This window comes from Melozone crissalis, unplaced genomic scaffold (assembly GCF_028551555.1).
Source record: "Melozone crissalis strain CALT ecotype California unplaced genomic scaffold, PUWL_Pcris_2 ptg000322l_1, whole genome shotgun sequence".
NCBI classification, from domain to species: Eukaryota; Metazoa; Chordata; class Aves; order Passeriformes; family Passerellidae; genus Melozone; species Melozone crissalis.
The window spans coordinates 28,867-55,376 of record NW_026536073.1 but is presented as its reverse complement, the minus strand read 5'-3'; the positions used below and the strand labels follow the sequence as shown (position 1 = coordinate 55,376).

General features: G+C 61.1%; 1 protein-coding gene across 1 annotated transcript in view; it reads right to left on the bottom strand.

Annotated features, from left to right (window-relative positions):
• Positions 1-26,510, bottom strand: part of LOC128949881 (cyclic AMP-dependent transcription factor ATF-7-like) — a 51,303-nt gene that overhangs the window by 7,563 nt on the left and 17,230 nt on the right. The window contains exons 3-7 of the mRNA XM_054294753.1: positions 10,127-10,223; positions 8,313-8,431; positions 3,292-3,462; positions 2,149-2,312; positions 210-309 (exon numbers count right to left, since the gene is read on the bottom strand). Of these exons, the coding sequence (XP_054150728.1) occupies positions 210-309; positions 2,149-2,312; positions 3,292-3,462; positions 8,313-8,431; positions 10,127-10,223 (651 nt within the window). The remainder of the gene's footprint in view (positions 1-209; positions 310-2,148; positions 2,313-3,291; positions 3,463-8,312; positions 8,432-10,126; positions 10,224-26,510) is intronic.

Sequence of the window (26,510 nt, the reverse complement as noted above, 5' to 3'; positions counted from 1 at the left end):
CAGCACGGAGCCCCTGCCACCCCTGGGTGCCACAGTCACCCAGCACGGAGCCCCTGCCACCCCTGGGTGCCACAGTCACCCAGCACAGGGCACAGGGTAGGGCTGCCACCCCTGGGTGCCACAGTCACCCAGCACGGAGCCCCTGCCACCCCTGGGTGCCACAGTCACCCAGCACGGAGCACAGGGCTGCTTCTGGAAGGTTCTCTCACCGAGATGACAGACGGCATCTGCACGGGGGGCCCGGGCAGCACGGGCACGGTCTGGCCGTTGGCGAGCTGCACGACGAGAGGGAGGGAGGAGCTGGGAGAGCTGAAAAACACAACGAGAGCAGCCCTGCAAAACTGCAAAACACAACAACAGCCCTGCAAAACTGCCCTGGGAGAGCTGCGAAATAACCCTGCACCACTGCACCACTGCCCTGGGAGAGCTGCGAAATAACCCTGCACCACTGCACCACTGCCCTGGGAGAGCTGCAAAATAACCCTGCACCACTGCACCACTGCCCTGGGAGAGCTGCGAAATAACCCTGCACCACTGCACCACTGCCCTGGGAGAGCTGCAAAACACAACAGCAGCAGCTCTGCACCGCTGCCCGGGCCATGGCAGCGCCAGCCGTGCCAGCCGTGCCAGCTGTGCCCGTCCAGCAGCCCCACTGTGGCAGCTCCCCCTGGCTCCCAGGGAATTCCCGGATGGAATTCCTGCCGCTGGAGCTCTCCCTGCCCCTGGATGCTCACCCCAGCTCTGCTGGAATCCCTGCCGTACTCACCCCAGCTGTGTGTCTGTCTGTGTGTCTGTCAGTCTGTCAGTCTGTGTGTCAGTCAGTCTGTCAGTCAGTCAGTCAGTCTGTCAGTCTGTCAGTCAGTCTGTCAGTCTGTCAGTCTGTGTGTCAGTCTGTCAGTCAGTCAGTCTGTCAGTCAGTCAGTCAGTCAGTCAGTCAGTCTGTCAGTCAGTCAGTCTGTCAGTCAGTCAGTCAGTCAGTCAGTCTGTCAGTCAGTCAGTCTGTCAGTCAGTCTGTCAGTCAGTCTGTCAGTCAGTCAGTCAGTCTGTCAGTCTGTCTGTCTGTCAGAATGCCCTGGACACTCACCCCAGGTGCCGGCTGGCGGGCGGTGCCTGCACTCACCCAGCTGTCAGTCTGTCAGTCAGTCTGTCAATCAGTCAGTCAGTCAGTCAGTCAGTCTGTCAGTCAGCCTGTCTGTCAGTCAGTCAGTCAGTCTGTCAGTCAGTCTGTCAGTCAGTCAGTCAGTCAGTCTGTCAGTCAGCCTGTCTGTCAGTCTGTCAGTCTGTCAGTCAGTCAGTCAGTCTGTCAGTCAGTCAGTCAGTCAGTCTGTCTGTCTGTCCGAATGCCCTGGACACTCACCCCAGGTGCCGGCTGGCGGGCGGTGCCTGCACTCACCCAGCTGTCAGTCTGTCAGTCTGTCAGTCAGTCAGTCAGTCAGTCAGTCTGTCTGTCTGTCAGTCAGTCAGTCAGTCTGTCTGTCAGTCAGTCAGTCAGTCAGTCTGTCAGTCAGTCTGTCAGAATGCCCTGGACACTCACCCCAGGTGCCGGCTGGCGGGCGGTGCCTGCACTCACCCAGCTGTCAGTCTGTCAGTCTGTCTGTCAGTCAGTCAGTCTGTCAGTCAGTCTGTCAGTCAGTCAGTCAGTCAGTCTGTCTGTCAGTCAGTCTGTCAGTCAGTCAGTCAGTCTGTCAGTCAGTCTGTCAGTCTGTCAATCAGTCAGTCAGTCAGTCAGTCAGTCTGTCAGTCTGTCCGAATGCCCTGGACACTCACCCCAGGTGCCGGCTGGCGGGCGGTGCCTGCACTCACCCAGCTGTCAGTCTGTCAGTCAGTCAGTCAGTCAGTCAGTCTGTCAGTCAGTCTGTCTGTCAGTCAGTCAGTCAGTCAGTCAGCCTGTCAGTCAGTCTGTCAGTCTGTCAGTCAGTCAGTCAGTCAGTCTGTCAGTCAGTCAGTCAGTCAGTCAGCCTGTCAGTCAGTCTGTCAGTCTGTCAGTCAGTCAGTCTGTCAGTCAGTCAGTCAGTCAGTCAGTCAGTCTGTCAGTCAGTCTGTCAGTCTGTCAGTCAGTCAGTCTGTCTGTCTGTCAGTCAGTCAGCCTGTCTGTCAGTCAGTCAGTCTGTCTGTCTGTCAGTCTGTCAGAATGCCCTGGACACTCACCCCAGGTGCCGGCTGGCGGGCGGTGCCTGCGTGATCACCGACGTTGGTGACGGCAGCGTGGCCGCGGCGTGCAGGCCGTCGTAGCCCAGGTGCAGCGGCAGCGAGCCCGGCCGCACGATGGTGGGCGTGGGGGTGGACAGGAGCGCGGCCTTGGGGGGGCCCTGCTGGGGGGCAGAGAGCACAGACAGGGGCTGCTCACTGCCAGATCCTCGAGCGCTGCAGCCTGCAGAAACCCCCATCGCAGAAACCCGGGGGAGCACATCGCCCACACGGCGAGGGGGGCAAAGCTCCAGCCTGTCAGCTCGGGGTGTCTGGGAGGGAGCTGAAGCTCCAGCCCCTCCATTTGGGGTGTTTGGGATGGAGCTGAAGCTCCAGCCCCTCCATTTGGGGTGTTTGGGATGGAGCTGAAGCTCCAGCCCCTCCATTTGGGGTGTTTGGGATGGAGGTGAAGCTCCAGCCCCTCCATTTGGGGTGTTTGGGATGGAGCTGAAGCTCCAGCCCCTCCATCTGGGGTGTTTTAGGAGCTCCAGCCCCTCCATTTGGGGTGTCTGGGATGGAGCTGAAGCTCCAGCCCCTCCATCTGGGGTGTTTTAGGAGCTCCAGCCCCTCCATTTGGGGTGTTTGGGATGGAGCTGAAGCTCCAGCCCCTCCATTTGGGGTGTTTGGGTGGGAGCTGAAGCTCCAGCCCCTCCATTTGGGGTGTTTGGGATGGAGCTGAAGCTCCAGCCCCTCCATCTGGGGTGTTTGGGATGGAGGTGAAGCTCCAGCCCCTCCATCTGGGGTGTTTGGGATGGAGGTGAAGCTCCAGCCCCTCCATCTGGGGTGTTTGGGATGGAGGTGAAGCTCCAGCCCCTCCATTTGGGGTGTTTTAGGAGCTCCAGCCCCTCCATTTGGGGTGTCTGGGAGGGAGCTGAAGCTCCAGCCCCCCACTATTCAGGATGTTTTAGAAGTTCCAGCCCCTCTGTTCAGGGTGTTTTAGGAGCTCCAGCCCCTCCATTTGGGGTGCTTTAGGAAGGGGTGAATCTCCAGCCCCTCTGTCCCTTCAGAGGCCCTACTCAGGTCTCAAAAAGCCCAAATCCGGCCCCAGAAAAGCCCAGCTGAGGCCCAGAGGAGCCCAGCCGGGTCCCCCGGGCCCAGCCCCACCTTGTCCCGGTCCCGGTCCCTGTCCCGGTCCCGGTCCCGGTCCCGCTGGGGCTCGCGGGGCCGCGCTGCCGCGGGGCTCTCGGGCGGGGACGAGTCCACGTCCAGCGGCTCCTCCTCCTTGATCCGCACGTCCGGCGTGGAGGGCAGCGACATGTCCAGGGCGCCCGAGCCCTGCGGGAGGACGGGCAGTCAGACTGGGAGGGACGGACAGACAGACAGATCTAGGGCAGACAGCCTGGGAGGGACAGCTGGGGAGGGACAGACAGCCGGGACGGACAGACAGACTGGGACGGACAGACAGACTGCAGAGGGACAGACTGGGACGGACAGACAGACTGGGAGGGCAGACAGCTCTGGAAGGGCAGACACTCTGGGATGGACAGACAGCTCTGGGACAGACAGTTTTGGAAGGCTCTGGGAGGACAGACAGACACCCTGGGAGGACAGACAGACACCCTGGGAGGACAGACAGACACTGTGGAAGGACAGACAGACACCCTGGAAGGACAGACAGACACTCTGGGAGGACAGACAGACACTCTGGGAGGACAGACAGACACCCTGGGAGGACAGACAGCTCTGGAAGGACAGACAGCTCTGGGAGGACAGACAGACACCCTGGAAGGACAGACAGACACCCTGGGAGGACAGACAGACACCCTGGGAGGACAGACAGACACTGTGGAAGGACAGACAGACACCCTGGAAGGACAGACAGACACTCTGGGAGGACAGACAGACACCCTGGGAGGACAGACAGCTCTGGGAGGACAGACAGACACTCTGGGAGGACAGACAGACACTCTGGGAGGACAGACAGCTCTGGAAGGACAGACAGACACCCTGGGAGGACAGACAGACACCCTGGGAGGACAGACAGACAGCTCTGGGAGGACAGACAGACACTGTGGAAGGACAGACAGACACCCTGGGAGGACAGACAGACACCCTGGGAGGACAGACAGACAGCTCTGGGAGGACAGACAGACACCCTGGGAGGACAGACAGACACCCTGGGAGGACAGACAGACACTCTGGAAGGACAGACAGACACCCTGGGAGGACAGACAGACAGCTCTGGGAGGACAGACAGCTCTGGAAGGACAGACAGACACCCTGGGAGGACAGACAGACACCCTGGAAGGACAGACAGACACTCTGGGAGGACAGACAGACACCCTGGAAGGACAGACAGACACCCTGGAAGGACAGACAGACACCCTGGGAGGACAGACAGCTCTGGGAGGACAGACAGACACCCTGGGAGGACAGACACCCTGGGAGGACAGACAGACACCCTGGGAGGAGCCCCCATCTCGCGCTGCCTGCGAAACGCTCTCTGCTCCCCGAGTGGGAGGCTCAGGCCCCCAGCCTTGCCCGTTTATTATCATCATTATTATCATTATTATAATTATAATTATTATTTATTTCCCCTGCAGCAGCCCCTGCGAGCGCGAGGGGCGGCTCCAGCCCTGCCCAGAGGGAGCTGCAGCCCCGTGTGGGGCCCAGCGACACACAGCGCTGCCCCACGGGCTGTTATGGGGATTTTCAGTATGAAAAGGGCCCTGCGAAGGAGAACAGGCACCCCAGCCAAACGCCTGCGAGTTACAGGAGGCACTTTCACTCACACAAGAGCTGTAAAACATTGTATAAATCAGCCTGAATTACTTTATTACCCGATTATCAAAAGCAAACAAAGAGCCGTGCAAGTTATTAAATATCTACGAGCGCCCCATTAAAATAAAACCCAACCATGTGCCTGGAGTTGGCCCCTTGCCACCGCGCCGGGATCCGGCAGAGCCACGCGGCCCGGTGGAGCCAGCGCAGGGACAGGGAAGGGCAGGGACAGCTGAACTCGGGGTCCCAGACCCGCAGGGAGGCCGTGGCAGCGCGGGGACGCTGCCCCAGGGCTGGCAAATCACCTGGGCCCTGCTCCTGCCCGGGCAGCGGAAACTGCCCCTAAAGCAGCCCTGGCTTTGTCCAGCCTGTGCTCCGTCCCTGCCTGCTCCCTGTCCGTCCGTCCGTCCGTCCGTCCGTCCATCCGTCCATCATCCATCCCTCCATCCATCCCTCCATCCCTGCTCCATCCCTGCTCCATCCATCCGTCCATCATCCATCCATCCATCCATCATCCATCCCTCCATCCCTGCTCCATCCATCCGTCCATCATCCATCCCTCCATCCCTGCTCCATCCATCCGTCCATCATCCATCCCTCCATCCCTGCTCCATCCATCCGTCCATCATCCATCCATCCATCCATCATCCATCCCTCCATCCCTGCTCCATCCCTGCTCCATCCATCCGTCCATCATCCATCCATCCATCCATCATCCATCCCTCCATCCCTGCTCCATCCATCCGTCCATCATCCATCCATCCATCATCCATCTGTCCATCCATCCATCCATCCATTCATCCATCCATCCATCCCTGCTCCATCCGTCCATCCATCCATCCATCCATCCATCCCTGCTCCATCCGTCCATCCATCCATCCGTCCATCCATCCCTCCATCCCTGCTCCATCCCTCCATCCCTGCTCCATCCGTCCATCCAGCCCCTCATTTTGGGGTGTTTTTGGGGGGGACACAGCTCCAGCCCCTCGGTTTGGGCTATTTCGGAGCTCCAGCCCCTCGGTTTGGGCTATTTCACAAAGGCTCACAGCTCCAGCCTCCTGTGTGGCTCCTGGGGTGGGTCTGCCCACGGTAGGTGCAGCAATAACCAAACTACCCGCCCTTATACCCACGTACCTGCCCTTATTCCCATTTCCCTGCCCTTCCCGAGCCCGGCCCTGCCGTAGGCGCAGCAATCACCATTTCCCTGCCCTTATTCCCGTTTCCCTGCCCCTGTCCCCATTTTCCTGCCCCTGTTCCCGTTTCCCTGCCCCTGTCCCCATTTTCCTGCCCCTGTTCCCGTTTCCCTGCCCCTGTTCCCATTTTCCTGCCCCTGTTCCCGTTTCCCTGCCCCTGTCCCCATCCCTGCCCGTTCCTGTCCCCATCCCTGCCTGTTCCTGCCCCCCATCCCTGCCCGTTCCTGCCCCCCATTCCTGTCCCCATTCCCGGCCGTTCGTGCCTCCCTTCCCCGCTCCAGAACAAAGGGCAGGAGCCTTTGCCGCAGCCGCATACCAATGAGAGAGATCAATTTCGGTTTAAAGAGCCTGTTATTGGCGGGGGGGGGGGGGGGGAGCGCCTGGGAAGGCAGGTTTCAGTTTTAATTCTGAATTCCTCCGTTCCCCATCTCGGCAAGATTTACGCGGCCCGGCTCCCGCAGTTTATTTCCGAGCAGCGCCGCTGACTGCGAGCGTATGCGCGGCCATCCATCAATTTAGCAAATGTGCGTGCCAGGCTGCGCGCCCGGCGCGCATCTGCTGCCGCTCCCTCCCGCCCGGCGGGGCGGGGGCTGCAAATGTCCTTAATTAGCCGCTTTCTGATGAGCTCCGCGCGTCCTTCAGCCGCCGGCGCTGCCGGGCTGCGGGGGCAGCCGCGATCGATGGCGCCGGCGGAGCGCGGAGCTCTTTGTTAGCGAATCTGCTCCTTCCCACCGAGCCGCGACGGAGCCCCGGGGCCCCCCATCCATGCCTGCCCCTGCCGGGCTCCATCCCGCCGGGCCTGGGCCCCGAGGGGGTTCTGACACCAGCCGGGGTCCGGCAGCTCCTTCCCTGTCATCATTTTGGGCTCTCCCCCTCTCCGTTTCTGCAGCTCCTTCCCGGTCAGGTATTTTGGATACCCCCCCTCTCCGTTTCTGCAGCTCCTTCCCGGTCAGGTATTTTGGGCTCTCCCCCTCTCAGTTTCCCCCCTTCTTCCGAAGCGCAAAGCCAAAGGAATAATAAACCATTAAGCCAGCTCTCGGCAGGCCAGGATCGGTGGGAACGGCGCCAAAGTCACCCGAGCGACACCAACAAGGCCCCACACCAAGGCCCCACACGGCAGCAGATCCCGCCAGGGCCGTGCCTCGCACCGGAGCTGCCCCCAGTGCCCCCAGTGCCCCCAGTGCCCCCAGTGCTCCCAGTGCTCCCAGTGCCCCCAGTGCTCCCAGTGCCCCCAGTGCCCCCAGTGCTCCCAGTGCTCCCAGTGCTCCCAGTGCCCCCAGTGCCCCCAGTGCTCCCAGTGCTCCCAGTCCCTCCCAGTGCTCCCAGTGCCCCCAGTGCTCCCAGTGCTCCCAGTGCCCCCAGTGCTCCCAGTGCCCCCAGTGCCCCCAATGCCCCCAGTGCCCCCAGTGCCCCCAGTGCTCCCAGTGCCCCCAGTGCCCCCAGTGCTCCCAGTCCCTCCCAGTGCCCCCAGTGCCCCCAGTGCTCCCAGTGCCCCCAGTGCCCCCAGTGCTCCCAGTGCCCCCAGTGCCCCCAGTGCCCCCAGTGCCCCCAGTGCCCCCAGTCCCTCCCAGTGCTCCCAGTCCCTCCCAGTGCCCCCAGTCCCTCCCAGTGCCCCCAGTGCTCCCAGTGCTCCCAGTGCCCCCAGTGCCCCCAGTCCCTCCCAGTCCCTCCCAGTGCCCCCAGTGCCCCCAGTGCCCCCAGTGCCCCCAGTGCTCCCAGTGCCCCCAGTGCTCCCAGTGCTCCCAGTCCTTCTCAGTGCTCCCAGTCCCTCCCAGTGCCCCCAGTGCCCCCAGTGCCCCCAGTGCTCCCAGTGCCCCCAGTGCTCCCAGTGCTCCCAGTCCTTCTCAGTGCTCCCAGTCCCTCCCAGTGCCCCCAGTGCTCCCAGTCCCTCCCAGTGCCCCCAGTGCCCCCAGTGCCCCCAGTGCTCCCAGTCCCTCCCAGTGCCCCCAGTCCCTCCCAGTGCTCCCAGTGCCCCCAGTGCCCCCAGTGCCCCCAGTGCTCCCAGTGCCCCCAGTCCCTCCCAGTGCCCCCAGTGCCCCCAGTGCCCCCAGTGCCCCCAGTGCTCCCAGTCCCTCCCAGTGCCCCCAGTCCCTCCCAGTGCTCCCAGTGCCCCCAGTGCCCCCAGTGCCCCCAGTGCTCCCAGTGCCCCCAGTCCCTCCCAGTGCCCCCAGTGCCCCCAGTCCCTCCCAGTGCCCCCAGTGCCCCTCTTGCCTTTTTCTCGTCATCCTCGGCCGCTTTCTTGAACTCGTGCTCGAAGGAGCTGGCCAGCTCGTTGAACAGCCCCACCTCCTCGCAGTTCTTCAGGAACCGCGTCGGGGTCGGGGTCTGATCTGGGTCGGAACACCGGGAATTGGTCAGGGAGAGCAAAACCAAAAATCCCCATTTTAGCACCCCGGTCCCTCAGGGGGAGCCCCGGGCCCGTGGGTGCCACCCTGGGGACGGGGACAGTCACTGCGAGCTGGGTTTGTTCTCTGCGGTTCAGGGGAATAATCACAAGGGGATTACTCTGAGGATTTCTGACAGTTCCTGGCTGTGGCATTCCCGTCCCTCCCGCCCCAAAGGGATTCCCTGGGATCGCTCCTCTCTGTGCCAGATCCAAACCCCACAGCGATTCCCTGGGAATGTTCCCTGCCCTCCCCGCGCCAGCTCTGAATCCCAGAGACAAAACGGTCCCAAAAATCCCAGAGAGAAAACGGTCCCAAAAAATCCCAGAGAGAAAACGGTCCCAAAAAATCCCAGAGACAAAATGGTAAAGAAAAATCCCAGAGACAAAATGGTCCCAAAAATCCCAGAGAAAAAATTACCCCAAAAAATCGCAAAGACAAAATGGTCCCAAAAATCCCAGAGACAAAATGGTGGCTCAGAAAAGCCTGGGATAGATGGAATTTCAGCAATAACGGGCCCGGATCTCTCTGCTCACAGCCAGCAGGGTTTTACAGCCCTCACTCCCCCTGTCTGTGCCAGACACGCTGCTTTGGGGGGTTTAGCTGGGCCTGTACTGATCATGGATAAATTGATTTTTGGGGGGGTTTCTGGTTGCAGACTGGCCATGGATAAATTGATTTTTTGGGGGGTTTAGCTGGTCCTGTACCAGCCATGGATAAATTGATTTTTGGGGGGTTTAGCTGGTCCTGTACCAGCCATGGATAAATTGATTTTTGGGGGGTTTAGCTGATCCTCATCTGGCCATGGATAAATTGGGTTTGTTTGGGGTTTTTCCTGTGTTTTACCCCAGAGCAGCCCCTGAGTGTCAGGGTGACCTTGCTCCTTGTGCTCCTGAAGCGTTTCATCCCCTCGTGCTTTGCCAGGGAGAGAAATCCTGAAATTCCCCCTGGGAATGAATTCTGCCCACAGGCACAGCTCACCCCAACCCTCGGGAGCCCAGCTGAATTCCCATTCCCCGAATTCCCATTCCCCGAATTCCCATTCCCGGGTCTGGGCTGGAGATGAGCGGGGAAGGAGGTGCCAGGTTGCTGCAGCAGATTTGATTTGTTTTGTTTTGTTTTGTTTCGTTTTGTTTTGTTTCGTTTTGTTTTGTTTCGTTTTCCCCAAAACCCCTCCAGGGTGTCCCCCCTGTCACCCAGCAGGGACACAGAGGGACAGGAGGGACCCTGGGGTCTCTGCTCTGAGATTTGTGGGGTTTGGGTTCCCCCATTTTACAGAGGCTGTGGGAGCTCTGCAGAGCTCGTGGGGCTTTAATTTATTTAATTTATTTAATTTATTTAATTTATTAACTGCAGCTTCCTAAAAGCTCGGGGAAAACTGACACCTGGGCTGAGAGGGGAAGCTGCTCTGCCAGGGCTGGCTCATCGTGCTCAGAGCACACGCAGAGACGTGGAAGCCCTTCTGGCCATAAATCCTCCAGCCTTTAATAAAAAACGGCGAGAGCTTAAAAAAAAAAAAAAATTAAAAAAAAAAGACCCAAACCCCACAAAACCTGATACCACCATAAAAAACAAAGGAAAGACGTGGCAGGCTGATGAAATGCAGATCAGGGGGGTTTATGGGGCGCAGCTGTGCCGTACCTGCGATGATGACGGAGTCGGTGCGAGCGGGGCCGAACTTGAGCGTCAGCTCGTGCTTGTGCTTGTGCACGGCCAGGTGGTCCTCGTTGGTGAACCTCTGCAAGGGAACGGGCACAGGACGGGCAATCAATGCTCCGGGGTGTGGGCACACAACGGGCACAGGGCGGGCACAGAACGGCGATCAGCGCTCGGGGTATGGGCACAGAACGGGCAATAAACGCTCGGGGCCATGGGCACAGAACGAGCAATCAGCACTCAGGGTATGGGCACACAACGGGCGATCAGCGCTCGGGGTATGGGCACACAACGGGCACACAACGGGCACAGAACGAGCAATCAGCGCTCAGGGTATGGGCACAGAACGGGCACACAACGGGCGATCAGCGCTCGGGGTATGGGCACAGAACGGGCACACAACGGGCACAGAACGGGCACACAACGGGCGATCAGCGCTCGGGGTATGGGCACAGAACGGGCACACAACGGGCGATCAGCGCTCGGGGTATGGGCACACAACGGGCACACAACGGGCACACAACGGGCGATCAGCGCTCGGGGTATGGGCACACAACGGGCACACAACGGGCACACAACGGGCGATCAGCGCTCGGGGTATGGGCACACAACGGGCACACAACGGGCACACAACGGGCGATCAGCGCTCGGGGTATGGGCACACAACGGGCACACAACGGGCACAGAACGGGCGATCAGCGCTCGGGGTCATGGGCTGTCTGTGCTGAGTGCGCGGGGAGAGAGAGAGGGGCTGATGGAGGGGGGATCTGGGGCGGGGGAAAGGGACAGAGGGGGACAGGGTGTGGGAGCAGGGTAAGGGTTAGGGGTAAACGCAATGAAATTCTGAACCCCAAAATTCCCACTCTGTTGCTGGCTGAGGAAGAGGCGAATTTGGCTGTGGGGCCGGCTGTGGGTCTCGCTGTGTGGGGCAGGCTGTGGGGCCGGCTGTGGGGCCAGCTGTGGGTCTCGCTGTGTGGGGCAGGCTGTGGGGCCGGCTGTGGGGCAGGCTGTGTGGGGCAGGCTGTGGGGCCGGCTGTGGGTCTCGCTGTGTGGGGCAGGCTGTGGGGCCGGCTGTGGGGCAGGCTGTGTGGGGCAGGCTGTGGGTCTCGCTGTGTGGGGCAGGCTGTGGGGCCGGCTGTGGGTCTCGCTGTGTGGGGCAGGCTGTGGGTCTCGCTGTGTGGGGCCGGCTGTGGGGCCGGCTGTGGGGCAGGCTGTGGGGCCGGCTGTGGGTCTCGCTGTGTGGGGCAGGCTGTGGGGCAGGCTGTGGGGCCGGCTGTGGGGCAGGCTGTGGGGCCGGCTGTGGGTCTCGCTGTGTGGGGCAGGCTGTGGGGCAGGCTGTGGGGCCGGCTGTGGGGCAGGCTGTGGGGCCGGCTGTGGGTCTCGCTGTGTGGGGCCGGCTGTGGGGCAGGCTGTGGGTCTCGCTGTGTGGGGCAGGCTGTGGGGCCGGCTGTGGGTCTCGCTGTGTGGGGCACGCTGTGGGGCCGGCTGTGGGGCTGCAGAGGCAGACACAGGCTGAGCGGGGGAGCTCGGCTCGGCATGAACGGGGTTAAGGCACAGCCCCATAAAGCTCGGGATGGATTGCAGCTCTCCTAATAGACTGCGACAAAGGAACGGCCCGGCCGCAGCGCCCCGGGCACGCAACCAACGCTGCAGCGGCAGCAAAGCAGCGGCAGCAAAGCAGCAGGGCACGGGAACAAACGCTGCAGCGGCAGCAGCAAAGCAGCAGCAAAGCAGCAGGGCACGGAACGAACGCTGCAGCGGCAGCAGCAGAACAGCAGCAGAACAGCAGGGCACGCAACCAACGCTGCAGCGGCAGCAAAGCAGCAGCAAAGCAGCAGGGCACGGAACGAACGCTGCAGCGGCAGCAAAGCAGCAGAACAGCAGCAGAACAGCAGCACATTCATTCCTGCCCTTTCCCCTTCCCTCCCTCTCGGGCATCCCAGTCCCACCCAGAGCCACCTGCTCCTGTGGGGCTGCCCCACTGGGACACCTGTCCACGGCTTTATTTATGGCTCTGCTCTTCGAGCAAATAAATCTGAGCACAGGGGGGACAATCCCTTGGTGACAGGAGACAATCCCTCGGTGGCAGGGGACAATCCCTCGGTGGCAGGGGACAATCCTGCCCCTTGATGGCAGGGGACACCCAGCCCTGGAGACACCCAGACCTTGGGACACCCAGCCCTGGAGACACCCAGACCTTGGGACACCCGGCCCTGGGGACACCCAGCCCTGGAGACACCCAGACCTTGGGACACCCAGCCCTGGGGACACCCAGACCTTGGGACACCCGGCCCTGGGGACACCCAGCCCTGGAGACACCCAGACCTTGGGACACCCAGCCCTGGGGACACCCAGACCCGGGGACACCCAGACCTTGGGACACCCAGACCTTGGGACACCCGGCCCTGGGGACACCCAGACCCGGGGACACCCAGACCTTGGGACACCCAGACCCGGGGACACCCCGACCCGGGGACACCCAGACCTTGGGACACCCGGCCCTGGGGACACCCAGACCCGGGGACACCCCGACCCGGGGACAGCCAGCCCTGGGGACAGCCAGCCCTGGGGACACCCAGACCTTGGGACACCCAGCCCTGGAGACACCCAGACCTTGGGACACCCAGCCCTGGGGACACCCAGCCCTGGGGACACCCAGACCTTGGGACACCCAGACCCGGGGACACCCAGCCCTGGGGACACCCAGACCCGGGGACACCCAGACCTTGGGACACCCAGACCCGGGGACACCCAGACCCGGGGACACCCAGCCCTGGGGACACCCAGCCCTGGGGACACCCAGACCCGGGGACACCCAGACCTTGGGACACCCCGACCCGGGGACACCCGGCCCTGGGGACAGCCAGCCCCTGTCCCCGGGCTCAAGGACGCGGGGTCACACACGCACACTGCGCGTCCTCCAGAGCTCTCCAGGTGCTCTGCCGGCCGCCCGCGATTTGGGCTCAGATCCAGGGAAATCGGAGCCGGCGGCAGAAGCGCCAGGAGGTTTTTGCCAGGCTCAGACTGAGCCCCCTCCATCTCCCCCGGCTCTGTTCTGTAACCCAACCCTAAATAAACCCCAAATCAAATTCTCGGCAGCTCGGCCAAAATCTGCCTGATCCGGGCTTGTTTCCCTCCCCGCTGCTCTGCCCCAGCCTCCCACGCACGCTTTTTGTCCGAGCAGCTCTCACAGATCCCGAAACCTCCGAACAAAGGAGCCGGAGCGGGGCAATGCGGGAATTCAATAATTCGGGAATTCAGGAATTCGGGAATTCAGGAATTCGGGAATCGCCCTGCTGAGGGGCCCTGCAGGGGAAGGGACACCCACGTTTCTCCGTGGTTTTGGCCCCAAAATCCCCGGGGTTTATGGAATTCGGCTGGGATGGGGCGAAGGGAGGGAAACGAACCCGGCTTTTGTGCGGGGCTGGGACGAATATCTGAATACTGAGCAGGCGGGCGGCGTCGGAAACCCGAGCACCTGAGACGGGGGTGGGGGAAATGAAAAAGAAGAAAACCCCCAATTCTCCCGCTCCGCTTTACGCTGAATAAATGTGATTTTTGGGCCAGGGAGGGAAGCGCGGGAGGCGCAGCGCGGGGTCGCGTCTCCCCCAGCAGCCCCAGCCCGGCCTCGCCAACGCCAGGTTTATTTTAATCTTTCATTTTCCTTCATTGCCGGATTTTTTATTTTTTTTCCCTAATTTTTTTTTTTTTCCCCGGCACTTTGGGTGCGCCGGGCGCGCGTTACAGCTCTATTTAACATCTTTATGTGGGCTCGCGGCTCGGGAGCTCTCTCCTTCCCTGCGCAGAAACGCTCACAGACACAATATATCTTCCCGCACGCATTTCCAAACGCCGAGAGCCAGAGGCTGAGTCTGGCGCTCGGGCTCTAAATCATGTCGTTTTACACAGAGAGGGGGAGCAGAGGGGCAGAGCAGGGGGGGAACGAGGGGGAAAATGGAATGAGTTAAAGCCGCAGCGCTGGCTTTAATATTTAATCTCCTTCCATCAGCAGCTGACATGCAGCAGGGTTATTTCAGCTGCTATTTTGCGGGTGTCGGAATTAAAAAGAAGATGTTGGCTGTAAAGTCTTTGGGGCGAGGGACAGCAGCAGGGCGAGCGCTGCCAGCGGCCCTCGGGCTTTCCCGCAGCCCCAAATTCGGCGTTTTCCGCACGGAAAATGGACGGAACCGAGCCGGGCCGGGCGGGACGAACCGCGGTGCCCCCGGGCTGTGACAGCTCCGGGATGGACGCGCTGGTTCCGAGCCGTCCCGAGCCGTTCTGAGCCGTTCTGAGCCGTCCCGAGCCGCGTGTAGCGCACACACAATGCGGGAGGGATTTGTGAAGGGCTCCGACAAGGGCTCGCCTGGCTGCTCGGGGCTTTCCTGCCTTCCGAGAGCCGGGCGTGTGCGGGGGAACGGAGGATGGGGGAGCCGGGGCAGGGTCTGACCTCGCTCCGAGCCCGGCACCGGCGGTACCGGGCCGCAGCTCCCGGTGTAACCCGGCGGTACCGGGCCGCAGCTCCCAGTGGAACACTGATGGTACCGGGCCGCAGCTCCCGGTGTAACCCGGCGGTACCGGGCCGCAGTTCCCAGTGGAACACTGATGGTACCGGGCCGCAATTCCCGGTGTAACCCGGCGGTACCGGGCTGCAGCTCCCGGTGTAACCCGGCGGTACCGGGCCGCAGTTCCCAGTGGAACACTGATGGTACCGGGCCGCAATTCCCGGTGTAACCCGGCGGTACCGGGCTGCAGCTCCCGGTGTAACCCGGCGGTACCGGGCCGCAGCTCCCGGTGTAACCCGGCGGTACCGGGCCGCAGCTCCCGGTGTAACCCGGCGGTACCGCGCCGCAGTTCCCAGTGGAACACTGATGGTACCGGGCCGCAATTCCCGGTGTAACCCGGCGGTACCGGGCTCGGCAGAGCGGAATTAACGGGATAAATTAACGAGCTGTCAGCGGCGCGGGGAGGCCGAGCCCTGCTCCCAGCGTGACTCGGCACTGGAGCCACCCTGGCCACGGGGATGGGTGACAGGGTGACACTGCCACGGTGACAGCGCTGGGGCCACCCTGGTGACAACACTGGAGCCACCCTGGCCACGGGGATGGGGCCGCCATGGTGACACGGCTGGGGCCACCACCGCGGTGACAGCGCTGGGGCCACTGTGGAGACAGCACTGGAGCCACCGCGGCCACAGGGCTGAAGCCACCATGGTGACACGGCTGAAGCCACTGTGATCACAGCCCTGGGGCCGCCCTGGTGACAGCGCCGGGGCCGCCGTGCCCTTGGGGACACGGCCCTGGCGCGCCCGGGCACGGAGGGACAGCAGGCGGCGGCAGCGGAGGCTGCACTGCGGAGCGGGAGGGAAACGATGCAGGGCGAGCACGGGCCGAGCTCAAAGTCACCGCCTGGAAACGCCGCCACCCTCTGCATTTGGGGCTGCACAGACGTGCCCTGCTCATTCCCGGCTGCGGACGCGTTCCCAGCTCATTGCCATTCCCTGCTCACCGGGCACGGGCGCACGGTGGGGTCAGGGTGACCCCACGGGCAAGGGGGCCCCGGTGCCTGTCCCGGGTGTGCCGTGACCCCGGCTCCATCTCCCATCTCCCAGCTGAGCAATGCCCGGTAATTCCCTCCTCCCCGGCCGCTCGGATTAATGAATTAATTCGCTAATGTGCCCCAAGTGCCCCGATCGCGGTGATTCACGGCAATGACCGAGCCCCGTTGCACCGGCAGGGAAGGAGCTCGGCATTCACCGAGCCCGGTTCCACCGGCAGGGAAGGAGGTGTCGGTGCGGGGCCAGCGCCGCGCACACGCTCGGCTCGGCACAGCCCAGCCCCGCACGGACAAACGGAGCCGTCTGTCCGTCTGCCTTTTCCAAAGGGACCCAACCACCCAAGGACAAACGGAGCCGTCTGTCCGTCTGCCTTCTCCAAACCGACCCGTGCCAGCGCCCACAGAGGCTCCCATTTGGGGGCCGGGGGTGCTCGGGGCCGCTGCCCACGGCCGGAGCAGGGACGGGAAGCGGCTCCGCTCCCGGTGCTGCCGGGGGATGGAGGAGCAGGAGGAGGAGGAGGGAGGAAGGCTGGGAAGGAGCAGCTCAGGAAGGAAAACCAGGCCGGGAAAGGCGCGGGGAGAGCTCGGGCTGCACGGCGGGGCCGCGTTCCGCAGCCCGGGGAAAAGCGGGAGGGGAGGAAGAGCCGGCTCCGTGGAGAGCGGGAAGGCTCCAGCGGCTCCACGGCAGGAGCCCGGGGTGCATTTGGAGCCATTCCCGCCCTGCAGCTGCCCTTCAGCTAAAACCGCAGCGAGATTTAAACCCTGAAATGGCGATTTTGGCGCTGGCGGCTCCAGGGACGCTGCTGTGTCTCTGCCTTTCCCTTTAAAACGCTGCTCTCTCCTGCCCCGTGATTGATGCCGGGTCCTTCCTTGTGCGGAAAATAAAAGGGAGGAATAACAATAATAATCACGCTGTGGGCAGCGCTGGGTGAGGAATCCCCGGCCCAGCAGCCCCACGGAGCATTGTGCAAAGCACCGCAATTGAGATTTTTCCCCTTTTTTCCCCTGTTAGTTCAAATATTTTTTTTCCTTTTTTTCGGTAGGTTACTGCCCAAAGTTCCCCGCAATTTCCCCACAAAGAGCCGAGCGGGTTCCGGAGCCCACCCCATCCCACCGCCATCCTCCTTGGCCAGAAGGGCAGAGCGTTTAACGGGGAGGAGGTAAATAATTTAATTTACATTTCTATGGCTTGGCTCATCCCCAAGGGCTCCTCCGGCACGGCCCCCCCCTGGATGCAGGTGTTGGGCAGGGGGAGGAAGCATCTGGCTCGGTGCGTGAGGAGCCAAGGACGTCGGGGGCGAATCCTCCGCCCGCTCCGCACCCGCGCCCTTCTCCCTTCTCATTTTCCCCTTGAGTTTCGGCGGCATCGCCCCGGGCAGAGCCGGGCACGGGGAGCGGAGCCGGGACGGGGCACGGGGCGATGCCGAGGGACCCCTCGCACCAAACCCAGGGAACCTCCGGGCTCTGGGAAGGAGCAGATGGACGGGCTGGGCCGGGGAGCACCTGGGCAGGAGCAGCGCCGTGGTTCGCACAGCTGGGCACACCTGGGCACAGCTGGGCACAGCCGGCCCCACGGAGCGGACCCCCAAAACCTCGCGAGATGGGGTTTATAAATCCCCCAAACCCCGCGGATTGGGTTTTTTTAAATCCCCAAAACCCCGCGCGATGGGATTTTTTAAATCCCCAAAACCCCACTGGATGGGTTTTTTAAATCCCCAAAACCCCGCGGGATGGGGATTTTGTACCCCCAAAACCTCACGGATTGGGTTTTTTTGTACCCCAAATCCCCGCGGGATGGGATTTTTTAAACCCCCAAAACCCTTCGGGATTGGGGTCGTGTACCCCAAGCCCCGCGGGACGGGATTTTTTAAATCTCCAAAACCCTTCGGGACTGGGGTTTTTTGTGTCCCCCAAACCCCGCGGGCACGCCGCGCTGCCCGAGCCCGGCGGAGCGCTCTGAGGCGCCGCTCTCCCGTCCGCCCGAGCGCGGTGATTAGCAGATTAACTGATTAACAGATTCCCGGCCGGTCGTTAATTACGGCAGCCCGGAGCCCGGGGGAGCGGCCCCGCGGGGCGCACCGGGCGGAGCCGGGCCGGAGCCGGGCCCGCGTCCCCCGGGAGCCGCTCGGTGTGAATCGCGGGGCCGCGGGCGGACAGCGCCGGCACCGGGAGGGGGCTCCGGGGGACCCTGGGGGAGCCGGGGATCCCGGGCGGGTGCGCAGGGCCCCGGCACCGGGAGGGGGCTCCGAACCCCCAGAGCCCCGGCGGCTGCGGGGCCGCGCACGGAACCGGGCGGGGAACAAAGGCAGCCACGGGCCGGTAACAAAGGCAGCCATGGCCCTTCCCACGGCACTCACGGCCCCTTCCCACGGCACTCACGGCCCCCTCCCCAAAGCACTCATGGCCCCCTCCCCAAAGCACTCACGGCCCCCTCCCCAAAGCGTCGGCTCCACGACCCCAAAATAAATCTTAACCCAAATGACGACGCCAAAACAAACCCTAAGCCAAACAAACCCTAACCCAGACAAACCCTAACCCAAACGTGGGCTCTGCGACCCTAAAACAAACCCTAACCCAAATGCCATGGCCCCAAAACAAACCCTAACCCAAATATCAGCTCTGTAACCCTAAAACAAACCCTAACCCAAACGTGGCTCCACAACCCCAAAACAAACCCTTACCCAAACAATCCCTAACCCAGACCGGGCTCCATGCCCCCAAACGAGCCCCTAACCCAGACTGGGCTCCGAGGGGCCCGGCCGTGCCCCGACCCTGGGACCCTCCCCGAGCCCCCGGAGCAGCCCCGGCCCCATTCAGCCTTTCAGGGACCCTCCCCGAGCCCCCGGAGCAGCCCCGGCCCCATTGAGCCTTTCAGGGACCCTCCCCGAGCCCCCCGAGCAGCCCCGGCCCCATTGAGCCTTTCAGGGCCCTGCGACGGCGATTTCCTTCAATTGAGAGCGACATTGGGAACGCGCCCACCCATTCCCAGCACGCAGCCGCCGCTGCTGACGGCTTTATCGCCCGGAAAGGGTTTGTGTGGGGATTTGTGCGGGGATTTATCTCCTGGGGAAGCTGCAGCACAGCAGCAGCTGCCTGGGAAGGGCAGCGGGTCAGACACAAAGAGAATTCCAGTCACTCACGGCTTTGGGGTTTGTGCCCTCTAAAGGAGCCTCCATTCCTGTATAAAACCTCACTTTTGCTCCTCCATTCCTGTATAAACCCTCATTTTTGTGCCTCCTTTCCTGTATGAACTCTCATTTTTGTGCCTCCATTCCTGTATAAACCTCATTTTTGTGCCTCCATTCCTGTATAAAACCTCACTTTTGTGCCTCCATTCCTGTATGAACTCTCATTTTTGTGCCTCCATTCCTGTGTAAACCATTGTTTTGGTGCCTCCGTTCCTGTGTAAACCTCATTTTTGTGCCTCCATTCCTGTGTAAACCATTGTTTTGGTGCCTCCGTTCCTGTGTAAACCTCATTTTTGTGCCTCCATTCCTGTATAAAACCTCATTTTTGTGCCTCCATTCCTGTATGAACTCTCATTTTTGTGCCTCCATTCCTGTGTAAACCCTCATTTTTGTGCCTCCATTCCTGTGTAAACCCTCATTTTTGTGCCTCCATTCCTGTATAAAACCTCATTTTTGTGCCTCCATTCCTGTGTAAACCCTCACTTTTGTGCCTCCGTTCCTGTATAAACCATTGTTTTGGTGCCTCCGTTCCTGCGTAAACCCTCGTTTTTGTGCCTTTTCCTGCGTAAACCCTTGTTTTTGTGCCTTTTCCTGTGTAAACCCTTGTTTTTGTGCCTTTTCCTGTGTAAACCCTCGTTTTTGTGCCTTTCCCTGGCTATTCTGGCCATCCCGCAGCTCCCTTCCCTCCCTCCCTGCCGCATTCCGGGCCCGGAGCCTCAGCACTGCGGTAATTAAAGCTTTAGAAAGGAGATCGGCAGCAGCACCAGAGCAGCAGCAGCAGCAGCAGCACCAAACCCCCGCGCTCGCTCCTTTGCCTCTCGGAAGAGCCACCTGTTCTGCGGAGCGGGGATTTATGGGCCATTACCGCGGAGCTGCTGCTGCCTCCCTGATGAGGCTCTCGGTGACCTCCTCTCCCCGCAGATTCACGGTTCCTGTGGCACACCGCTCCATCCTGCAGCCCCCCGACCCCCCTTTATTCCCTCTTTATTCCCCAAAACCGTCTGTGCTCAGGAGGCGCTGGGTGTTCCAGGCTTTCCTCGCCTTTCCAGGCTCTCGGTGACCTCCTCTCCCCGCAGATTTACGGTTCAGCTCCCCGACCCCTCGTTATTCCCCAGAACTGTCTATTTTCAGGAGGTGCTGGGTGTTCCCGGTTTCCCTAGCCTTTCTCCATTCCCCCACCGGGAGGTTTGAGCCCACAGTTGTTTGTTTCAGCAAACCCTGACCCGCTCCCACACCATTCCCTCCCGGCTGCTCTCGGCTCCCCGGTCACGTCCCGGCCGCCCCGAGCCCTCCCTGCTGCAGCAGCCGCAGCCCCGAGCCCTCCCCGCAGCTTCCCCCGCGCCTCGGCGAGCAGCTGCCGGTGCAGCCGTGCGCAAACACGAAGCCAAGGCCGGCAGAGCCCTCCCTGGGGAGCCTGAGCCGCCCGTCCTGCCCCCGCTCGGGCTGCAGGCAGCGAAACCTCGCAGGAGCGCTGGAACTGCGCTCGGGAGCGCCGGAATTGCGCTCGGGGTGGGAGCTGCACACCCAGGCTGGGCAGGGAGCGCTGGAATTGGGCTCGGGAGCTCTGCAGATGGGCAGGGAGCATGGGAATTGGGCTCTGGAGCGCTGGAATTGTGCTCTGGAGCGCTGGAATTGGGCTCTGGAGCATTGGAATTGTGCTCGGGGTGGGAGCTGCACACCCAGGCTGGGCAGGGAGCGCTGGAATTGTGCTCTGGAGCTCGGCAGATGGGAGCTCTGACACCCAGGCTGGGCAGGAGGAACTGCAGGGGTGCTGCAGGGCAGGGAGAGCTCAGGGGCCGAGGGAACTGCAGGGCACCGGGAAAGGCTCATTCCCGAATTCTGAGCACTGCCGGACACAGGGAAAGGCTCATCCCGAATTCCCGGCACTGCAGGGAAAGGCTCATTCCCGAATTCTGAGCACTGCCGGACACAGGGAAAGGCTCATCCCGAATTCCCAGCACCAGGAAAGGCTCACCCCGAATTCCCGGCACTGGGAAAGGCTCATTCCCGAATCCCCGGCACCGGGATCACCGCCGGGTGACTCGCAGACATTCCCGTTCACAAACACCCCCAGATAAACACCCCAAACCCCTCCCGGCTCCGTGCGTGCTGCTGCAAACCCCCCCAGCCAGCCCAGCTCCTCTCGCACAAATCTTTATTGTCTGCATCTCTATTCCCTGCGGGGATTTTAGGACTGTAATGTTTTTATTGTTTTAATCCGGCATATAAAAATTAAAAAAAAGAAAACCGCTCGAGCGGAGCAGCTGGGCCGGGCGCGGGCAGGGCAGCCGCGGTGCTGGAGCACCGAGCAGGTGTTGGTGCTAAAGCGGCGCTGGGGCTGGGGGCTTTGGGCAGGATCGGGGCTTTGGGCAGGATCGGTGCTCCAGCATCGAGCAGTGTTTGTTAGAGCGGCGCTGGGGCTGGGGGCTTTGGGCAGGATCAGGGCTGGAGCATCGAGCAGTGTTTGTTAGAGCGGCGCTGGGGCTGGGGGCTTTGGGCAGGATCGGGGCTTTGGGCAGGATTGGGGCTGGAGCACCGAGCAGTGTTTGTTAGAGCGGCGCTGGGGCTGGGGGCTTTGGGCAGCACCGAGGGCCAAAGCCCAGCCCGGGGCAGCGCTGGAGCCCGGCCCAGCTCTGGTCCTTAGGAAAAACCCCAAATGCGGCTTTGGCTCCTCTGCTGAGCCCCCATCCCCTGCCCTTTGTGCGGATGGGAGGATGCAGAGCCAACCCCGAGCGCCCGCCCCACTCCTGCTGCACTTCAGCCCCCTTTGTGGATCCTAAAGCACTTTATGGACACTGAACCCCCTTTGTGGATCCTAAAGCCCTTTACTGACCCCAAACCCCCCTCTTGGACCTCGAACCCCCTTTATGGACCCTGAACCCCTTTATGGACCCCGAACCCCTTTACAGACCCCAAACCCGACCCCAAGACAGGCTCTCACACACAGCAGCGAGAAACTGAGGGCGACAACGTCAGCAATGAAAAACCCCGAAAGTAAAAACCACCCGAGTGAAAGCCCCACATGTTTCTGTGGAAACACAGGAATTCAACGGGCTTTTTGACCCAGTATTCCCAGTGCTCCCAGTATTCCCGGTATCCCTGGTATCCCCAGTGTCCCCAGCGCTCCCGCTGCCGCATGGATCCCGCGGCTGCCGCAGAGGGGCGGAGCGGCCTCCGCAGCCAACAAAGCATCCTTGGGAGGAAAAAGGGCGGATTTGGGGCTGGCGGCGAGCGGGGCCGCGGCTCGGGAGCCCAGCGCCGATCGTTTGGGTGTTTGAGAGCCGCCGGTCCCTCCTGCAGCCGCGGCACCACCGCGGGGAAGGGACCGAGCCCCGGGGAAGGGACCGAGCCCCGGCAAATTCCCCATTCCTCCCTCAGACTGGGCTCTAAACCGCGCAGTGACAGCTTGGCTGGGCTCTGGACACGGAGTTTACAGAAAATCCTGCGAGCCAGGCAGGTTTTTGAGGCTGGATAAATCCTTCCCCCCAGCGCCAGCCCTGCTGATGCCGGGATATCCGCGATGCCGATAACGAGCTCTTTGTCAGCGCTGCTGCCGCTCCCAGCAATCGGTGATTTGTTCTCACAGTAAAATAAAAAGGATTTACGGTTGTCTCAGAGCAGCAGGCTTCGAAACCAAACAGCCTTGACTCCAAAACGCTGGGTTTAACGCCGGGAAATATTGCACTTGCCAGGAAAACACCCAGGGCTGGCGAGGGGGAGGAAAAGCTCTGAGCCGAGGGTTCGGCAGCTCCGGCTGCGCTCCGAGACCCTCCCGGCTGGCCAGGCAGCCACAGCCCCATTTCTGTGGGTTCGGCAGCTCCGGCTGCGCTCCGAGACCCTCCCGGCCTGGCCAGGCAGCCACAGCCCCATTTCTGTGGGTTTGGCAGCTCCGGCTGCGCTCCGAGACCCTCCCGGCCTGGCCAGGCAGCCACAGCCCCATTTCGGAGGGGTCTGGGGACAAACAGCACGCAGGATTTGCAGCTCCCGAGAGAAACCCAGCCCAGGCCCAGCTCTGAGCCGGGCGCAGGCTCCAGCTTCGGTTCAGAGCAGCTTTGTGCTCCCCCTGAGCCCAGGAGCACCAGGAATGCTGAGCCTGGCTCAGCCCAACTGAGCCTGGTCCAGCCCGAGCCTGGCTCAGCCCAAACCTGGCCGAGCCACCTTGGGCCAGTGTCACCTGGGGCCAGTGTCACCTGGGGCCAGTGCCACCCTGAACCCAGGGCCAACCTGCTCAATGTCATCCTGAACCCAGAGCCACCCCGGGCCCGTGCACCCCTCGCAGGGAGCAGGCAGAAGCCGGGCCGGGCTCTGCACCAGAAATCCTTCCCTGCAAGGACACTGCGGCACCGGCACCGCACCGAGCTCCAGCCTCAGCCCGGCTCGTTCCCAGCACATTGCCAAACTCATCCCGGCTCGTTCCCGGCTCATCCCCGTGTCCCCGGGAGCCCGGCTGGGCTGGGGACTCTCCCAGGGCACGACCCGGGGCTGGTGCCCCTCGGAGCCTCGGGAAACCGAGGCTGGCCCCGGCTCCGGGACGGAACGTGGGACACTGCCCGGCCCCAGTGTCCAGCCAGAATTCAGGACACTGCCCGGCCCCAGTGTCCAGCCAGAATTCAGGACACTGCCCGGCCCCACTGTCCAGCCAGAATTCAGGACACTGCCCGGCCCCACTGTCCAGCCCCACTGTTGTGTCCAGCCCCACTGTTGTGTCCAGCCCCATGCCCAGTCCCACTGCTGTGCCCAGCCCCACTGCTGTGCCCAGCCCCATTGCCCAGCCCCATTGCCCAGCCCCATTTCCAGCCCCATTTCCAGCCCCGGGGCCGTGTCCCGTGTCCCGCCCGCGCTCCCGCCACAGAAACGCTTCCAAGAACTGCCAAGGAATCCCGGCCAGAGGAATGATAAAGATTTTAACTTACAGGAAATGCGGCTATTAAATAATATTTAAGTCTTAATTATATTTTAAACCGGCCATTTTAGAAAAAAAGAAGTTCTATTACGGTGCTTTTGTAGTTAAAGGTCTGTCAACATTTCCATTTTAAACCTTCATTTCTAGGGGGTTTATAATTTGGCCATAAAAATTCATTCTAGGCTGGAACTTGGCAAACAGGGGCTCAGCCTAGGAGCAATATTTTTTATTATCCAATTTGGTTTAAATTGGTTTGGCCGTTTTTAAGTTATAGGAGTGTAAAAAATAAACGTTTACTGGTTTCAGATGCCTTCCCAAGCTTATTATTATTCAAAATCAGCCTTCCCCCTGCCCACCTCCAAAAACACCTTGGCGAGAGCTGGGGGAGCCGGCCGGGCTCTGCCGGCAGCCCCGAGTTACGGCCCAAAATTCAGCCAACTCCTGCCAGGAGCGCCCTGGAGCGCCTGGAGCAGCCCCGCTGCCCTGCAGCGCTGCAGCTGCTGCCACCCGTGCAGGGCCTGCAGCTGCTGCCACCCATGCAGCTCCCACCAGTGCAGGGCCTGCAGCTCCCACCAGTGCAGCGCTGCAGCTGCTGCCACCCGTGCAGGGCCCACCAGTGCAGGGCTGCAGCTGCTGCCACCCATGCAGCTCCCACCAGTGCAGGGCCTGCAGCTCCCACCAGTGCAGCGCTGCAGCTGCTGCCACCCGTGCAGGGCCCACCAGTGCAGGGCCTGCAGCTGCTGCCACCCGTGCAGGGCCCACCAGTGCAGGGCCTGCAGCTCCCACCAGTGCAGCGCTGCAGCTGCTGCCACCCGTGCAGGGCCCACCAGTGCAGGGCTGCAGCTGCTGCCACCCGTGCAGGGCCCACCAGTGCAGGGCTGCAGCTGCTGCCACCCGTGCAGGGCCCACCAGTGCAGCGCTGCAGCTGCTGCCACAGGAGCTGCTCCCAGTCTGCACACTGCAGATCCCACACTGGAACTCCCAGACTGGAAATTCTGAACTGGGAATCCCAAACTGGAAACGCCAAACTGGGAACCCCAAACTGGGAATCCCAAATTGGACACCCCAAACTGGGAACTCCACACTGGAAACCACAAACTGGAAACCCCAAACTGGGAATCCCACACAAGGAATCCCAAACTGGGAACCCCACACTGGACACCCCACACTGGGAACCCCACACAGGACACCCCACACAGGACACCCCACACTGGACACCCCAAACTGGGAACCCCAAACTGGGAACCCCACACAGGACACCCCACAGTGGACACCCCACACTGGACACCCCAAACTGGGAACCCCACACTGGACACCCCGGAGCAGCCAGGCCGGGGGGCACAGTGCCACCCCACAGCAGAGCCAGGGGGAGCTCCCCGCTGCCTGGCAAGGGGAAAGGGCCGCTCTGCCCTGTCAGACCCCAAAATTCTGGGGTGAATAAAGGGGACAATGCTCACGGTCTGGGCTGCTCTGCCCTGTCAGACCCCAAAATTCTGGGGTGAATAAAGGGGATAACCCCCACGGTCTGGGCCGCTCTCCCCTGTCAGACCCCAAAATTCTGGGGTGAATAAAGGGGACAATGCTCACGGTCTGGGCTGCTCTGCCCTGTCAGACCCCAAAATTCTGGGGTGAATAAAGGGGATAACCCCCACGGTCTGGGCTGCTCTCTCCTCTCTGACTCTATAACTCAGGGGTGAATAAAGGGAACGACCCTCCTGGTTTGGGCTGCTCTCCCCTCTCAGACCCCATAAAGGGAACGACCCACACGTTTTGGGCTGTTATCCCCTCTCAGACCCCATAACGGGAACGACCCACACGTTTTGGGCTGCGCAGCCCCTCAGCCCAGCCCAGCCAATGGCAGCAGCAGCCCGGGCCCCATCCATTACCGGGCAATAGAGATTTAAGGGATAATGGCCATGGCAGCAGAGTATACAAAGCAATAAACTGCTTTTGAGCTTGGTTAAATGCCAAGTGATGCCGAGGCTCCACGCCATAAACATTATTTCTATTATATGACAAGATAAGAGGATACAATAAACCGGCAAGAAGGGAGAGGGGAAAAAAATAAAAAAAATCATTTTCTGGCCTGGTGAAAAGTTCTGGGCTCGGCGTGCCCTGGACGCTGCACAAAGCAGCACCTCCGAGCAAGGGTTTGGGGGAAATAAATTGGCAAATTACGGGGGGTTTAAAAAGCAAACGACTGTCTGAGGAAATGGCCTGGATAACTGGAGCTCTGCAATTGGGGCTGCAGGATGATTTGTGTGCCCTGCAAAGGGAAACGCTGCGGAGGGCAGGGCTGGGGAAGCCGTGCTCCCTGCTCAGGGTATTCAGTATATTCTGTATATTTAGTATATGCTGTATATGCAGTATATTCAGTATATTCTGTATACTCAGTATATTCAATATATTTGGTATATTCAGTATATTCTATATATTCAGTATATTCGGTATATTCTGTATATTCTATATATTCGGTATATTCTGTATATTCAATATATTTAGTGTATTCTATATATTCAGTATATTCTGTATATTCAGCATATACAGTATATTCAATATATTCAGTATTTTCAATATATTCCATATATCCAATATATTCAGTGTACTCTGTATATTCAGCATATTCCATACATTCAGTATATTCCATATATTCAGCATATTCGGTATATTTGGTATATCCAGTATATTCCATATATTCAGCATATTCAGTATATTGCGTATATTC